The sequence below is a fragment of the Taurulus bubalis genome, assembly GCF_910589615.1.
Source record: "Taurulus bubalis genome assembly, chromosome: 14".
Lineage (NCBI taxonomy): Eukaryota > Metazoa > Chordata > Actinopteri > Perciformes > Cottidae > Taurulus > Taurulus bubalis.
Window position 1 is genome coordinate 21,353,378 of NC_136602.1, and position 18,575 is coordinate 21,371,952.

Sequence of the window (18,575 nt, forward strand, 5' to 3'; positions counted from 1 at the left end):
CCTCCATGCTAGCTTAGTTATACTCCAGTGCATCGTCCCTGAGAGCACACGGACGCTGCATGAAAAGCAAATGTAAATGCAGCCTCAGCTTTCTTAGATAACAAGAAATGATGTCATGGGTTTTTTTCTTCCTCTTATTGTATTATTATAATAATAATAAGTGTAAAAAAAAGAGAGCGAACAACAGAGGACTTTTCTTACGCAGATGTTTCTCTCTTTTTCTTTTTTTTATCCGTACAATCGCAGCATCCGGCCCTCTCTCCTCTGGCCCCAGTTAAAAGACAGCTTTGAGATGCTGAGCGTGAGCAGAGGTCCTGTGCCAGGGGTAAGAGTGGCAGCGAACCCACGTCTGCTCCCTTGTAAATATCACAGCCACAGAAATGTGGGAGGAAAAGAGGGATTTGGAGGGGCCCACGCAGGTCTGCAACAGGGCTCCTCTGGCCCTCGCCCCCTTTGAGGGGCTCCACAGATGACCAGGTGGTACTGTATTGTGTGTCATTAGGTCACGTGTCGGCGGAGAAGAATACGCAATGTGCAGTGCATCTGTTACATCTGAGAATCAGACTTGAAGCTTGACTTCGGCTTTGCAGCAGCTTTGCAGTGGCTGTGCAGCGGCTGTGCACAATCAAGGGCGACGACGTCCCCAGCTGAGCTCCAGTAGGGCAGCTTTCTTTCCACTTCGACCTGGAGGTGTGGTTGAGGCGAGTTAGGTGATTAACAGGACGATGCTACGTCTACGCCTCTACAGGAAAGTGCTAGTTCATAAAACGTGAATACATGTCTTTAAACTGTGTGTATCACAAATGCGAAAATTTCTAACATGTACGCACTCTTTTTAAATTGTGTTAGTGTTTGTGTCTTTGGATGCAAAAAAAGTGTTTCCTGATAAAATCTGGCCAACTTCTTCACATCAGAAAACCCTTTTTTGTTGTCTTTAATTGTACCTAAATAAATCAAAATTAGCAATCTTTTTTTGGTGGAAAAGCACCAGGTGGAACCAATAAGCAACCAATTAATTGATTAGTTACGCCTGAACGAGGCATGCCATCTGGTTTAGACTTTCAACCAGCTGTTCCAACCCACTTTTTCCCAAAAGCTTTGGGCCTCCAAAAAAGTCCACCAGTGACAATGCTAGCTCCTCTACATTAGGGGTCACTAAAAAGGCGGACCGCCGTCCGGGTGCGGACCGAGACACTGTAGTATCCGGACCTGGACCTAAAACCGATAGATATTTGAGAACTATTCAATTTTGACAGAGCACTTCTATTTTAACCGGCACATTTTTTCCAACCTTTATGGCACTCGTTCAGCGGTCCAGGAAAAACAGACCAATTGCATGTATTTTAAAATCATATCACATGATGCCACTTAGCCAATCAAATAGCTGTATTTCGATAAGCATCGTGGCTTGAGCGAGATATAAACTGACGGGAGAGACAGGACAAGAGGCCGAACAGTCGGAATAGTTAGGGAGTCAAAGAAGATGCTTTACATGGCGTTCTGCAAAAAAGAGAAAAGTGGACAGCGAAACCAGATCCTTTATCCAAGAATGGATCGACTCTTTTATGTTCATTCTTCCCACGGGCAGTTCAAAACCAGTATGTGTCATATGTTCAGATTATTAAAAGCGGTAATGTGAAGCACCACATATTTTTGGAGCAAACGTAGCCACTCGCATCAAAAATGAAGATTTTATTTTAAGATAAATCGTTTTTCAAAAGCTTTCTGTAATGTTTTTTTTTTTTTTTTTAATCCAGCCTATATTTTACTTGAAAATAGAGAAGAACATTTATTTAATATCAGAGTATTTATTATTTATAATTCATCCAGTTAAATTAGAAAAATTACTTTATTGTTGAGGTATCATTCAATTGAAGTTTCTTTATTTGATTTGTATTAACGGATGTTAATACAACTGCTAGGATACTTCAATATGGAACTAAATCATAGCACAAGTTAGACATCATTGTGATGTTCCGGACCTTTGCATGAGGAAATTCTCTCTAACTGGACCTCGTTGAGCATTAATTGAATACCCTTGCTCTTCATCAACAAAATAGTCATACATTGCTATAAACTCATTCCACTACGCTCAAGTCTCAAAGATACACTCACAAAACGAAAGGAAGATTCAGTTCTCTGCAGCTCAGTGTTGCTTCAAATGCTTAATTTCCAGTTGGCCAAAGGGTGCTTTGAAAACTGTTTTGTTTTTTTCCCCTTTTATAAATGTAATTAGGCAGTTAAAATTAAGAGCTTGAATTTAACTGAAAGAGCATAACATCCAATCTAATTAGAGGGCTCTTTAATGAGTTGTAAATTAGCTACAGCATGGTGCACACAGGGCACCATTGTGGCTTGAACTTGTGCAGGGACCCTGCTGACTGGGTCACCCTTTGTGTTAGATTGGTTCCCACTTGGGAAGCATTACTCACTGATTACGCTTTGCCATCAAGGCAGCCAACGGAAGGATATACAGCATGAAGCAAGGGCAACAAACCAACATTGGGGTGAGTGAGTGTAGTCAATAAACAAGCCTATATATTTGCTTGGTCAATCATAGGGGATGCATTTCGGTGTGTGCATTAAACAGCACAGAGACAATACATCATAAGCTATATTGCGCGCTCCGCCCTTAAACAAACCCCCGGTAAGTTTCATCAAGCAGACTCCTGGAGGTCCCGTATTGGCGTGCTGCCTCTCCGTGTGCCAAGCACCGCCCCTCATCTGCTGGAACCCGTCTACCTCTGACCTCCAGAACCCTACAGCGACTGCATTAATTTACCCAACAAAAATCAATCGGCCGGGGACCGGGACAAGGAGGAAGGCCCTCGTTATTACGCCGGGCAGGACACACCCTCTCGCTGGGAGTGTGCGGCTGATTTTATAGGTAATAGTTTAACAAGGTGGGGGGGGGGGGGGGCTAGGGGACGAAGGCATTGCTCATTTCCTCTGACCCAGTCGCTTCCAAATAAACTCAGATTTAACATCATTAGAAAATGAGGCCTTGAGAAAATGTTGGGGTTATTTCATGTGAAATTGTTCCACATTAATTACAAGGGAGGCGGGGGCATATGAGGCTCATTTGTTTGAAAAGATGCCATTGGGAGTGTCGAAGGTTTGGGAAAGGCAAACAAAGCATTCAGTCAAGGACAGGAGAGGGCATATGACTGCTAAATTCCCAGCCACGTGGCCGTTTCATTTTTGTTCGTTTATTTATGTCCTGGCTGGCCTAACAGACTTGCAAACATACTCCAAAATCAGATTAGGAAATTATGAGCCCTATAATTAACCGGCTGTTTCGGTCGAGAGCTCCGGCTTCCTATTTTAATGAGGAGCGAGTGAAAAATGATCTAATAATGCAACAAATGTGCTTTATGGGCTATTAATGTGTAGTACATAACATAAACATTACAACAATACTGGCTGCGCATTTAAAGATCTGAATAAGCTGTCCACGATGTGCCGAGTGCAGAGTTATGACAGTTAAAGAGGAGCGACGGGCGCCTGCGATGCCATTACTCAGACAGCAAGCGGGGGATCATCAGCCCAGGGAGGCACAGCGGGGTGACTGAGTGTGTGCGTTTGAAACGGCATATGTGTTTAAAATGTGCTGCACAATACCTGCTAATTCTATTAAGTGCCTCTGTGGTATAGCTGTGTGGCTATGGGTTGATGTAAATGGACGGCTGGTTGACTAAACAATGCAATAGCATTAGAATAAGGTGATTGGATGACAGAGTGGAGTAGAAGGCCTGAGCCCAGCCACCTCGGGCCTTGCCAAGTCCATTACGCGTATTGGAGGACATCTCGATATCAGTCATGCAGAGTTGCCAGCCGAGAGAGAGAAGTGGGTTGTTGTTTTGTTTGGCCTTCATTGTCAAGATGGCTTCCACCTCGCTGCATCGAGGTGTAGGTAATGCAATCAATTGAGGACCTCACAAACAATTCCCCCCCACCACCGCACACACACACTTTCAATCTGTTCTGAGACCACTGGGGCTGTTTTAGTAAACACTGGTAGTCAACTGGCTCAAGGGCAAGCATAGACTTGAGATCTGTTTTGACTTTGCCACCGAGCCATCATCACCGTCTGATTTCATGATGTGTACCAGTTACCATAAATCATTCCTGAAGCTCTTGACAGCTCAGAGTGGAGAACAACAAGAAAGTAACAGATGAAGAAAAGCGCCTGCACAGCGGACTGTGAGGAACGGACTGGACATGGTCACTGCAACGCCGTCCATTGGTATGTTTACTAAAAGCCTAAAGTTGAAACGTCTAAATAACATTACATTAAAAAAATCCTCATATACATCTACACAATTTGGGATTCAGTGTTTTTGCTCCAGGACATTTCTGTTGAAGAGTCGGACATCAAACCACCAACCTTGTTAATGACCGACCTGCTCTACCACCTACTGTCGGCTTCACCCTTACCTATTATCCAACAGCATGTGTCATTACACAATCAGCTGTTTGCATTGGTAAAATTATTTCATCAGATTTTAAAATATAATGCCATAAATTATATTTGACTTGAGATACGTCAATAAATCGAGCAAGGCAAGATATTTATTTCTCACTGTTGCTCCATTTACACAAAACTTTCACAGCTGCCACCGTTAGTAAGTGAGTAAAAAGTGCATCAGGATACTCTTCCTTTCTGACTCTGCATAACACAGGCCAGGCTTTATTCTTCCCTCATTCAGAGCCGTTCATTAAAAGCCCTTGTGTCGAGTGTGATTGTTTGAGCGTGTTCATTGTATACAGGTGTCAAGAGGTTGTTTCTACTGTAATTACTCCACAACACATGAGCCACAGGCGTTTTTCAAACTGGGGGGAAAATTGCTTGGATTTTATGTAACGATTCCACCTCCCCCCCCGTCGCCCCCAGATATTAACCAGCCGTGCGTGACACCGGGCTCGAGCAGGGAGATCAATTCCCCAGGAAAGTGTTGTCGTTGTCAGGCCGGTGAGCCAGGATGAGAGGGAGAATCACGGACCGCTGAGGGGAGGGGGGAGGTTGGATTAGTGGCTCACTGCAGGTGCCTCACTCTCCGACCCCCCCCTCCCTCCTTCTGTACATGATACCTGGTATGAAGCTAGGTGCTCCTGGAGGAGATAGAGATAGATAGAGAGAGAGAGAGACACACACACACACACACACACGCACACGCACACGCACACACCGACACACACACGAAAGGTCAGGCGGGCTGGATGTGGCAGGCAAACAGGCAATGGGGGTCTGGGGGCCCAGGGATGAATCACAGGAGAATTGGTGCATGGCAGTGAATGAATAACCCGCCATGGCTCCCCAAACCCCATTATTTCCCTCCTTCTCCGGCGGGGCCTGAAATTCATGTCTGCGCATGCTGCCAGTTCATTAGGGGGAGGATGTCATTCCTCTTCTGGCTGCGGCAGGACAGGCCAGGCGAGCCCCAGGAGGACCCGGCCCTGTTTAATTCCACATCAACCGTTCCACTGAGGGCCTTAATCTCTGCTTGTGTGATCAATACTATATCAGTGTAAATTAAAATGACAATTTTAAAGTAATTAAGCCTGTTAATGCTCGATTCAAATGTCATTATTTGCACGAGGAGAAGCAGATGGTGGCTGGATGTGTATAGTGCCAGTGTGTCTCTGTGTGTGTGTGTGTGTGTGTGTGTGTGTGTGTGTGGGGGGGGCTTTTTTTTTGAAGAGGGGCTAAATTACGAGCCGTGTCCACAGTGACAGGTAAAGCGCTTTAACTGGCACAGCCCGATGTTGTTGCCGCCGCGGCCACCAAAAGGAGGGCTTAACAAAAGCAGATTAACTCTCCACCCATGCCAGCCCAGAGACCTCTCCAATTTCAGAGGAGGATAACCCAATTGCTGAAATCTGATTTGTACAACCAAACCCAATTATGGCCATATTAGATGAGAAGTGGCAGGGAGAGAACGCTAGCCGAGGGAGGCAGGGGGAAAAAAAGAAAAAAGAGGGGGGTGGAGTGGGTGCGGGGAAAAAAAGAAAAAAATGAAACGTTACACAATAAAAACGCACTTAACTATAGAATGAAGCCGAGCAGTAATTGCGTGATTCGATTATTTTTCTCTCCCTCCTCACTCCGCTTTTGAAAGGCTATTTAGAGTCATTGTTTGAGTGAAATAAATGGGGCACAACGTTAACCTTGTGTGTATCTGTCCATGTGTGCGCGTGTGCGTGTGTGTGTGCGTCCGGGCTCATGTGAAGTGAGGTGAAGTGTAAGTGAAAGGGAAATGAAATGATCACATTGTTGGTATTATTATGACAGGCTCACAACCCAAAGCCCACAGCCCTCCGCTCCTCTTAGTCCAGATCCCTCAATCACAGCGGTTCGGGGGGCAATGAGGGGGGGGGAAACTACACCTCCTACTCCAGCTGTTGCTTTGCCGAAACGGGACCCAATGTTGTTAAGATCCACTTCCTGTTCTTTCACTTTCCCAATGCTCTCCAAGATACACACAAATTCCAAATGACAATGAGATGCATGGCAGTTACATAAACTGCCGCTGGTGACGAGCAGTCTATTTCAGAAGGCCTGACTCGGTCTAATGAAGCAGCTAACGGGACTCTCCACTGTGGGGAATACGCCCGTATCTAACAATTAGCGGCTAACGAGTCACGCGGTGACAAAACAACAGTGGGCGCAGTGATTAAAAGGGTGTAATTAGTACAGCGATATAGATCGGTCTTGGATGTGTCAGTCACTGCTCCGCTCCTTCGGCAACAAAGGAGACACATCTCTGTTGTCACCGATGTGGAACCACCTCAGCGACAGTTAGAGGAAATCGCCTGAAGGTGTAGTTATTTGGCAGCTCGGCAGCAAATGTCCCACAGAGGTGTGATTAGCTGTTCAGAGGAATGACAACGACTGTCTGAATGCTAATTATTGCTGATATGCACCATGTTCATCCCACACTCATAAAGGGTTCTTCGGCCCTCCTCATTGGAGATCTATATTTTGATTCCTGGTAGTTCTTTATAAAGGTTCCATTTGGAAACCTTTCAGAGGGTTTTACCCAGAAATCCACCTTCTAAGGGTGCTGACAAGAACCTACCCAGGGGGTTCTACAGAGAACCCATTTATATTCCAAGGGTTCCATCTAGAACCCATTCAGGAGGTTCTACTGAGAATCCTTCTATATTCCAAGGGTTTCAATTAGAACCCAAATAGGGGGTTCTACCTAAAACCATGTCAAATTGTTTCATTTGGAACCCTAAAGGGGGAGTACAACCCACAACCACAATCATGATTCACAGTGACAGTTAATGGTGGTCTGTGAGCTGGGTTGTGGGCAATGCTTTCAACAATCCTTGAAGAACTCAGCTTTCCAAAAAAGTGTTTTTTAATGGAAAAGAACCCTCGAAAAAAAACATTCTTCAAAAAAAGGTTCCTCAGAAGCAAATGGTTCTGGGTAGAACCTCAGACCCTGAGGAAGAGCCAGTTTGGAACCCTTAATTCTATGAGTGGATCCGCATTTAGGATGTAGGTGTTGGTCAAGCTGTTAATTAACAATCACAAAGCAAATAGTGAACATTTCAAGTCAATTTTCCATAAATACATGATGCTGTAAGCTATTCAACTTTATCACAGCGTCTGCAACAAACCCTAAGTGATGCGGCCCCATGAATTATTAAATACATGTCAATAGTGAACAGACAGAAAGCATCCCAGCTGAAAACAAGGGCAACCTGTGGGTATTTAATTAGCAGGGTGGGTGCTCCTATGCATGCCTGATCATGCAGGGGATAAGACGCCCAGGGGCCGGAGAAAAGCTTGACACCGTATTGGTTTGCATCCAAGCTGTCCGATCCATCACGCTGTCCGTTGACTGGTGTTTTGCACAGCCAACCCTTATTAATTATCAGCTCGTTTAGCGAGGAGGAGGGAGTCAAGGGTGGAGAGTGGGCGGTGGGTGGCCGGTCCTCTTTGATCAATGGAAGCGATCGCTCCAAAAGAAATCTACTGAGGGTGATTAGGCCAGTTTGGCCTGGCACACTGCATGTCTCTACCAGAAGAGGATGAGCCCATGGAGATGGAGATGTGGGAGGGGGAATCGCTGTGTCCTATTGGCATGCATTAGTGATAGCATTAGCGATTAGTTTTCAGCCTAGAGGGTTAAACACACTTACCTAAATAACAGTGTAATAGACACTCAGTAAAATATCATCATTGCAGCCTGTTCAAATATTTCCTCAAAATATTAAGCTTTCACAGCTCTTTTTTAGTCTTTTAAACTGCTAATAATTAAGAAGTCTATAAATCTAGCAGGCATGAAGAGAATCTCAGAAAAATGCTGGCTCCTCCGTCATAACTATACTGGGGCAGTTTTCAGGTATCATTTTGTTGTGCCGTGATAATGCTGCTTTTTTGATAATATAGGGTACTTTTAAAACGACACCAAGCGTTATTTGAGAGTTACATTGTTTTTTATATTGGTAATTATCTCAGGCTGGACGTGAAAAGATTATTTCCTGACGCGTTTCCCATGTAAGTGATGCATTTATGAAGCTTCAGGGGTCTAAATGAATCCAATCAAGACGGTATCATCCAAATGTAAAGTCTTTTTTTTAAGCACAAAATCTTTGTCTTTCCAATAATTCTCTCCATCCTCCACACTGTGTGCTGCCAACAGAGTCCTGATGCACAGCATAGGACAGTTTATATTATTTTGAAACTTCCTTTTGGTCTTTCTTTTTTTTATATACAATATGATAAGTTGATATGGTCACGTCTGGTCTTAGTCGTGGGGGAAAAAAGGTTGTTGACAAAAATATTTAGTCATAGTTTTTGTTAAAGAAAAAAACACGCTCTGGTCATCTACCTTGACCAGAACATTTAAATGCTGCTTACATGTCAATGCATCATTAAAAATAATCAAAATACACATATTCTGCTTAAGGAGTACTTTCTCTTTTGATACTGAATATAATACTAAGTGTACTACCTCCACTGTGATATTGTTACTTTTACCACCGGTAATAAAACGGAATAATAGGGGCAACATTGCAGCGTTTAAAATCTACATCATGCATGGTGTATATGTGATGCATGTTGCTGTGCAGATTTTTTTGAAGAGGTAAAGTGCCTGGGCTTTGGAGAGGTTGGGGGTCTTTTTTTTCCTCCTTGGAGAGCGGGACTGTGAGAGCTGTGAGGGCTCTCAATAGACAAGAGGATTATGGAAATCAAAGCTGAGAGATTAGCTAATGGGAATATAATGGCCACTGACTGCCTGGTTTCAGCTGTGCCATGCAAATGAGGCAGAACTAGCCAGCGGCGGTGGTGGAGGAATCGATATGTACGGGCAAAGTGCTGGCCGGAAACAGGATCAGCACATGTATACCACTCGGACATACATGTGCAGGCGCACATACGCCGGCAGACAGCAGGCAGGAGTGAGCTTTCAGCGGGAGGCTGCCAGCTCCAGTGGGAACACAGTGGGAGATATCGCCAGCTCTCCGGCCCCCCAGCTCCTCTCTCTCACTGATGTCAACGGGCAGCATGTGATCCTCCCCGACGTCTGGCTCTCATCTCATCCCCACACTGACGGAGCACCCTCAACCCCACTCCACCCAGCTCCACGCTCCATCATATATCTATATAACCCGCCGTGGCCCCAAAAACAGAGCGAGACGTCCTTGTAGACGATCAATAGTGCCGCTCGCGGGACGGCCAAGTATTACGACAGCATTCGGATCCACTAAGTAGTTTATTTTCCTACACTCTCGTGGACGATCTGACATCCACCGTTTAGGATGTGCAGATATTAACCTTCTTCGGGGTACGCAAGGTGGAGTGGGTGTCGTTAAAAAAAGAAGAAGAAAAAGCCAATGGACTGGGACACACGGTGGCCGTCATCATCAAACTAAATGGAACGTCGCCTCTCATATATATATACATATATATATATATATACATATAATATCAGAATACCAATTCTGAGCGTGTTAGAGAAAATTTCAATTTCAGGGGGACTCTGGCTCCCCGTGCCTAGCCTCTCCCCTCGCTCATTTCCATTCCCCGCCCGCTTTGGTGAGGCCATTCATCAGGACCCTGTACGGGGGACACCTCCCGCCTGCTCACAAATGCATGGAGCAGGCAATAAAATTAACCTTGTGGCAATTGTTTTCCCACCCGTTTGATGGCCCCGATGTCAGCTCATCCGTTACAGCGGGGAAAGAATAAAAAAAAAAAAAATATATATATATATATATATATATATATATATATATATATATATATTATGACTGGGGTTGGGTGATGGGGAGGGGTTTGTGGCGAACGGAGCCCGAGCTAATACCAGATTATGGAGTCTAAACCCAATCGATCAGTGTTGAGGGAGTAGCCGGAAAAAAGAAGATGGGCTGCTTGTTTGATTTGCGTCCGGGAACAATAAAGAGCGGCGAGAGCTTTGGTAGGTGACTGTCACCAAAGACTGCTGAGCAACAAGGCGGGTGGGATGTTTTTATAGTTTTAGCTAGCCGTCCCTGACCTAGCCCCTTTCCCTGGGCGGGGAGGGACAAGACGGAGGAGGTCAAGAAGGGAGGGGAGGGGAGCGGAGGGGGATAAAAATCCTTCAGAGGGTGTTTATTTGCTCTCAACACCACCTAAGCGATCAATATTTTTAATTTGGGTCCGAGTTATTATTTTTCACATCACTGCGCCGGGGAGCAGAGTAAAGTGGCTCATATTTTAGCGCTAAAAAGATCGATATGACAGGCTCACCTTCACTCTGCACCAGCGGTGGCTGGTGGTGGGGTGGGGGTGGGCACATCATAATGGACGATGGCGAGGTACACCCAGCACGCCTCGTGCTGGGATCACATCATTATCTGTGGCTGGAGACCCCACACAACCGCACGACAACAACACCTCCACCACGACCAACCCCCACCCCTCGGCCACACACACACACACTCAAACACACTCACACACACTATCAGAGCGTCGTTTATGAGTGAGTGTGAATGTGCGTGCGTGAGAGGGCAACTCACTGAGGCGATCCAGACAGGGCCGAGAGGCTCAGCTCACCCCCCGCCACATTTTTGCCTCCAAGCAATAAATGCGTCAATTCTTCCACCTCATTCCACAATCCATTAATTATATCTACATTTCCAGTCCAAAATATTTTCACACAAGGAATGCCCACTCTCTCTCTGCCTCATAACTCACATCTGATGGCAGATTCATTGATTGTCGCTCGACCCCCTGTGTCCTGAGTGTGTGTGTGTGTTTCAACGTGCACTCTCAGCGTCAGTGTTTATTCATCTTTGTCACTGTGTGTGTGTGTGTGTGTGTGTGTGTGTGTGTGTGTGTGTGTGTGTGTGTGTGTGTGTGTGTGTGTGTGCGCACTTACGTCTGCCCCCCAAGAGTATGAGTGATGGCAGCGGAGAGTTATGGCCCGGCCATATTACCGCGCTGACATCTACTCCGTTCAAGTGGCCTCGGTCGGTGCCGTACTTCTCCCCATATTGAAATAAGAGCTCTCTTGGATTTAGTTAGCAATATTTTAACCTGCTTATGTGGCTGCTGCTACGGCCCTTTTTCTTTTTTTCCTTCTTAAAAACATGGAGCTGAGAGGAGGATGATGATGAGGATGACGAGGAGGGCTGCTCCTGCCAGTTAACCTCTGTGTGTAAAACCAACGCGCTGTACACAGAGACCCCTCCACTATGACCCCTTTTTCTCCGGAAAGTATATCATTCCGATAAGCAAGCTGGTTTCGTTTCCTCATAAAAACATGGAAGAGGGAGGTGATATAGGACGCAGTTAAAATAAATATAAATATATATATATTTATGTAGAAAATAAAAGGGGATGAATACGAGTGACACACATTTCTGGGCCATGCCGTAAACACACTCCTGCTGGGGCCCTGTCAGCACAGAGGGACACTAAGTGTTCATAAATCCCTGGCCGAAGCAGAGAGCGGCACTGATGATTGCATTACGGCGCGCTGCCCGAAGGAGAGCTGTGGTGCCCGCCTCTGGAGCGAAGTGAAGCACTACTGACCGCTAAGCAGAGATGCTCACGTTTTTCGGCATCTCGCTAGTGCGGTTGATTGTTTAGTGGAAGGTTTGCAATGGGAGACCACAGTGGAGTTTCTGGACCTTCCCCATCGACAAACCAGCTCAGAATACGCCGTATCTTTTGAAAAGTAAACATCTTCCTCTAATGCCGGCTAAGAGCGGAGCATGTGAGCTGACTCTAAATTGAAAATTACATTTATTCGGTCTGGAACAAGTTCTCTGCCAATTTGTAAACTTGCAACTTAAAAAGAGGCCGTAGCGACCAGGTTCCAGCGCCTAAGAATGTAAGTGGCGCACAACATCCGCATTACATAGCAAGCGGACAAAGTTTGTTCAATAACTGGGGGGTGGGGTGGTTGGGGTTGTTGTGCCGGGGGAGGGGCGACTTTGAATGTTGTATTACTTAGAGTCTGAACCGTTATTGTTCTTCTGTAATTAGTTCATTTCTAGTTCCATGTCCCGCCGTCCCACAATGGTGACAAGACTTCTTTCCTCGTGTCAGGCCTTCTCCAAGGGACCGGTTCATTTAAATGTTTCCTCTGTGAACTACTGAGTCTTTACGCATCATACATATTCATAAAATCTGTTTTTATCTCACAACGTTCCTGGTAAGGATTTTGTTTTTGCGTTTCTCCAAATATCGGATATTATTCTCAGGGGATCTTATTTCCTTCAGAAAAAACTCAGCAGGGCTCGGTGGGAACATCTCCTACGTTGGGATTCGCCCTTGACCTGTCGGCGTCTTTCCATCACAAGTCTATTCCAAAATGCAACCTGCATGCGCTCCGACATGAGTCGATGACCCCTGTGATAGTGAAACCAAAAGACTACAGACAGCTCGCTCTTGAACTTCCACCACAAGTATTTCGGACAGATCGCTCGGGACAAAGTGCCTGCATTCTACATACCGCCGCCCCTAAGAGCGGAAGCAGCCACCAAAGGACGAGCACACGCATGTGCGGCGGCTGATTTATCCCTCTGTTCGCTGCTCCCACTGCTGTCCTGCAGTGGAAGCAGGGATGCCTTTAATTTCCCATTAAAATGCCCTGGAACAACCGAGGGGCTGTGTGTCACTGTGAGCTGTGAGTGTGTGTGGATGGCTTGATTAAGCCGCGTGACAGCGGTGTGTGGGTGTGGGTGTGTGTGTGTGCGTTTACCGTTGATGCCGTGTTAGGAAGTGGTCGTGGGCGCGCGGCTCGGGGGGGGCCCGCGATGAATATTAATGTCCAAGAACATGTGGATTGGGAGTTGCGCTATCAGAGCGGGCCTTCCTAATTGACATTTTACCTGCTGTATACCTTAACGGGGTAGTAAAACACCAGGACCCGGGGCTCAGCCGCATGTCAGTCAAGCCCTGGCACTGGTGCCTTCCTCTGGGAGGAGGAGGAGGCCGGCCTGGGCTCCTAATCGCTCACATTCAGCGCCGGGGTGTTACATGTGTGCGTTATTTTTGACAGTGAGGTGTTGATGGGGTTTCATTTGGGTAAATTAAGTCAGGAGATAAGAAAACCGGTCCATCCAGTCTCCACGCCGTCTTTTTAGATTAGGTTTCCGCTGGTCGGATTTAATGTTTTTTCTCAACAGTCGACACCACCTTTCTAGACAAATAAGTCAGTTGGTTCTGAAACCTCAACAGCTGAAAGAAGATTTGGTTTATCCATTTCAACAGGATTTAAAATGTGCCACAATGCCATTAAAAGACAACAAACTCCACTTGTTAAATAGATAATTGTGTTTTTAACATTTCTGCAGATCTCAGCACAGTTTCACAAGAGTGTGATAGTTATGTTATTTACTTATCTACTTATTTATGGACATATTTTTATATTTCTCTTTCCATCTTCTCTTATACAGTCCCTTTTTATTCTCCCCCTTGTATATATTTCACACCAATTTCGCAACTAGAATAAGAAAAGTTAATCCATCTTTGTGTATGTTTGTTTGTTTGTTTTCAGTGTCAGATGTTTGTTTTTTTATGATAATCACTTGTAAAAAGCAAAAAAAAAAAAATGTAATTAAAAAGATTTAAGAACAGTTAGGGCTTCAACTAATGATTAGTTCCATCACCAATTTGTTTGGTCCATAAAATGACAGAACATAGTAAACAATTTCAGGCCAAAATTACATTCAAATTGCTTGTTTTTGTGCGAACAACACTTTCATTAATTATCATAGAACACAAAGAAAAAGTCGCTGCTCAGGTTTCGGGTCGATCACCTAATCGATCAACAATTCTCCGACTCCAATCACAGTTGCAAACAAAAAAACAACAAGGTCTGTCGTAACAGAAGGTCACACGTTCATTTATCAAACCGCATTCCTCCCCTTCCCCGACACAGAGATGCAGTTCAAACACAGCTCTCGCTCTGAGCAGGCATGTAAACCATCCGACTAGCCTTCACCACACACTCGCTACATCACGACACTTGCCCGAAAACACCCACCGGTCCGCCCGCCATTACATTATCTGAAAATTGACAGGCGGGGAGGACAACAAACAATTATCCCTAGAGCACACGGGGGAAGGAGAAATCGAAGATTGAGGAAAAACAAATACGGGTGATGTCACCCAAAGCTAAATGGCAAGCCCTGTGTGATAGAGACTGGAGTCTGTTCTTATTTACTGTTGCTGGGATTCCAGCATCAGCATCATAGAAATCACATCAGATGTTCCCGCTGACTGCTTCACAGAAGAGAGGCGCACAAGCAGCCGTCTCAATCCCAATGAAAATGCCACTATAAAAGAATAAATAAATAAAGGTTAATCTGTAGACAAATGCCATTAAATAAACAGCTCGCAGACATTAGGACATTAGCGGCACTTATGTGAAGCGGCAGATGATTATATTTTTCCCCAAAAGGCCAGTGTTTGTAATATTCTTTTGAAAAGAGCAAGCGCGACTCGGCGATCGCTGTGATTTATGAGCGTTTGCCGAGGCGCAGTGTGGCGTGGCAATGACGCCACTCAGTGATCGCAGTCCTTATCTGGGTGTTATTACTTTTTTTTTTTTTTTTTTTAACCACATAATCTCCAGAGAAAGCAGAGCCGATCGCACGATAAACCTGTAGTCTGTCAATTAAGCATCGGACATTAAACCCGTTTCCTATTCGAGCAGTGGACGGATACAGAACACAGAGGTGAAGAACCTCCACCGCCGTCACGTCTGAGAGTCTGGCACCACCAAGTGGCCAAATACAGAACATGCACCCAGCCATGGAACAAGGGAAGGAATGAACAGAGTGGTCCGTCTCCGAGATTTAAGGCCCTTTAATAAGTAGAACTCCTTACATAGCCACGTGTCGGTTCAACACAAGACCTACACACATATGTATGAAGGTGATGGGATAATAATATGACCATCAGAAGACGGTGTGTCACCGCCCCAAAAAAATTCAAACATCTGCATTGACTTTCTTAGGGCTATCCTCGTAACCCAAAAAAATCCTCGTCGACTAATACTCAAAACCATTTTTGTTGGTTTGATAGACAGATCTGTCAGACTCATTTTCTCCACAAAGGCTGACCACTTCAAACATTTTGTTATGTGTTCATACATTTTTGGGATATAAGTCATTCAGTATGAAAAAAAGTAATAAAAGTGATAATCGACTAAGACCAAGACTTTTCCTTCTCTGATCAAGGCCAGTGTGTGTTTAGCCTGTGTATCCATTCCTTTGATAATTAGCCGTACTGTATTCAAACTGAAACTAAAAGCTAAAGGAGCCCATGATTTGCTAATCAGTCCTGACAATAAATAAGCGAAGCAGTCCCACAACATTGAACAAGTTTCAATTTGAGCTTGTTTCCCAGTATATGCTGCCACCTCGTGGCCACCTGCTGTCACTACACATGGATGGATATGAGTGCAGGTACATGAAGCTGGTGTTCAATGCCTCACTATGAACAATCTTTATCATATAGAGTTGTTATTTGCATCAACGACAGCTGCTGTTCTGCAGCTCGCTTAAATACGCTTTTAAATACGATTAATTTAAAACTAATAATCGATCTTGAAACAAATTGCAGACTTAGAGCAAAATCTGATTCGATTGACACTTTTTCTGTCTCGTACAGAGGTTTGTGTGCAATCCCCCCTCGAGCGTGAACGCACCACCACTAAGTCAAACAACGCTTACCGTGAAATGCTCCTGGGATTTGTAGTTCTCGTCGAGGTAGATGCGGGCTCTGCTGTACTCCCTCATGGCGTCGCTGGACAACAGCTCTCTGATGGACAGAGCACACACACATACATAGGGAAATCAACAAATTTCCGCATGAAATTAAGAAAGTTATTTTCATGTGTTACAAGTTTTCGGGAATTGGACATCACTCCATGAATCACAAAATGCCGGGATCATTTTCACCATGCTTTGAGGTAAATCAAATGTTGTAGAAATCAGGCTATGAATGCTATATGAACAAACCCTCAGAATATATATGGGAATAAAAGTGGATTATGTAAATTCTACAATGGAGATTTCTGGCTCAGTCTGAGAGAAAATAAAACATTGAGAAAACGCCTTGAAAGACGTGTTTTGTAAAATTACATTTAAAAAACATTCACAGGTGAATAAAAAAAAATGTTCTGACTAATGAATATCACCATGAAATGTCCCAGTTGATTACTTACATTAAAACGATCCATTGTTGTATTACACGTTTTCTGAAATGGTATGTTTAAATATGCAAATGAGACATTGTCACAGGCTAACTTCTGGTGAATTTTGGAGAAATCTATAGTCTTAAATAGATAAATTGAAATAATAGAAACATGTGTTTTCTTTCCACTAGTCTTCTTTCCACATTTTATAGAAGCAAAATACCTCCAAAATTGACTGGTGCATGAAAAACTGTGGGTTTTTTTTGTTGCCTGTAGCATGCTGCAGCGCTGCCGTAGAGCTGTATGTCATGTGGTCAGTGGGGAGAGTAGTCTGCCGGTTTTTAAACCACCCCTGCATGTTCCTCATCTACTTACCATTACAACCGGACAATTAGGTCCACCGTGAGCATAACACTTACTTGACAAAACTGTCCACGTGTGACATGGATGCCTCGTAGTTCTTCCCGCCCACCTCCTGACAGTGCACCGCCAAGAAGTGTGGCTTGTGCGACTGTACCGTCTGTAAGGGGAGAGGGGGGACACAGGTCAAAAAAAAAAGAGGTAAAGAGCCCAACAGTGCTGCTGTACTTTTATGTCAGCTGAAAACAACGTTGCGGCAAGCTCGTGGGCTCATCACAAACAAAGCTTGGGTCGAGGGTAAAGACCTGAATGAGCACGGCCTCTGGGCCTCAACAACTCAACTCCGTGACACGCTACCGTATTTACACAAGACAAAGTGCCTCGCTAATGTAGGCATAAGGCACTTAGTGAGCTTGTTCCACAAGTCGGCCACCTTCCTTCATCCGCCACAGACAGGGCGTGCGTGCGTGCGTGCGTGCGTGCGTGCCGCGCTGACACATCGCTCACTATACCATATTAATTTTAACGCCGCGGGAATATGTCAGGACGCGGTGACTAGAATGTGGGCAAACACAGGCTGTTGTAGAGAAGAAAAAGATGCATGCATGAGTCACGTGACCTTGTGTCACCCCCAAAGGTGTTTGTGAGCACCCCGTCAGAGGTGTTCGGAGCGGCTGACCTCGAATGGAAAAATCAATACCGCAGTGTGATTTACCACACACCCGAGCACTCACACAGGAAGCCGGGCCCTTGTGGACGGGAGGCTGCAAGAGACACATACATCAATGTCACAAGGGGGGGGGCATGAGCGACAAATGGTTCCCGGGCCCGAATGGGTGCACCCCGACTTACTCGGCCGGCACCTTCTCCGCTGTGCTAAGCTCAATGCAAGACCCAATCAAATAAAAAGTAATGTATGGCAATAACACTATGGATTTTCCATCAACCTATGGCTTGTCACTTAGCCCGGCGACCCAGAGGGGCTCAAACTTGGGAGAGATTAGTGGACCTATCAACTCACAGTGGGAAAAAGGTCACACTCTCAAGGAGCCTGCAACTAATGTCAGGGCTCGAGAGGGACGTGTGGGACGTGCATGTGTGCATGTGTGCGTGTGTGCGTGGGAGTGCACACGTCCCTGCACGTCCCTGCACGTGCTTGCGTTAATCGACTGCATTCTATTTATCTTTCCATGCTGTAAATGCAGGGCCTGGTTGGCAAACAGACAGCACCCAGGTTGTAATTGCACAACTAACAAAGTGAGTGCTGCCATATGGGACCGTTCCTCAACCTCATGAGGATGGCAGAGGCTGTTTGGGATGGAGGCATGTCCTCTCTCCGTCTCCATGACCTGATTCTTAACCACATTTGAAATTCCGAGGAGTTCCATCTCCTGGTCGTGTGTCATCATGTTGTTGTTTTAATGTCGATCAGAGAGACGGCCACGTCACGCATCATGTGTTAAAAGAAACGTAACAAACCCTCTATCTTTCCTCAAACTGAATAAACTGTAAGTGTACTCTTTAAGTTCTACTTGGAGTGGTGGCCTGTGCTGCTGGGGAAAA

At 45.2% G+C, this 18,575-nt stretch overlaps 1 protein-coding gene across 1 annotated transcript in view; it reads right to left on the bottom strand.

The window, feature by feature from the left end:
- Positions 1–18,575, bottom strand: part of inpp5a (inositol polyphosphate-5-phosphatase A) — a gene marked incomplete at its 5' end in the record, with an annotated part of 140,558 nt that overhangs the window by 68,724 nt on the left and 53,259 nt on the right. The window contains 2 exons of the mRNA XM_079229968.1: positions 16,189–16,276; positions 17,072–17,172. Coding sequence (XP_079086094.1) covers positions 16,189–16,276; positions 17,072–17,172 — 189 coding nt within the window. The remainder of the gene's footprint in view (positions 1–16,188; positions 16,277–17,071; positions 17,173–18,575) is intronic.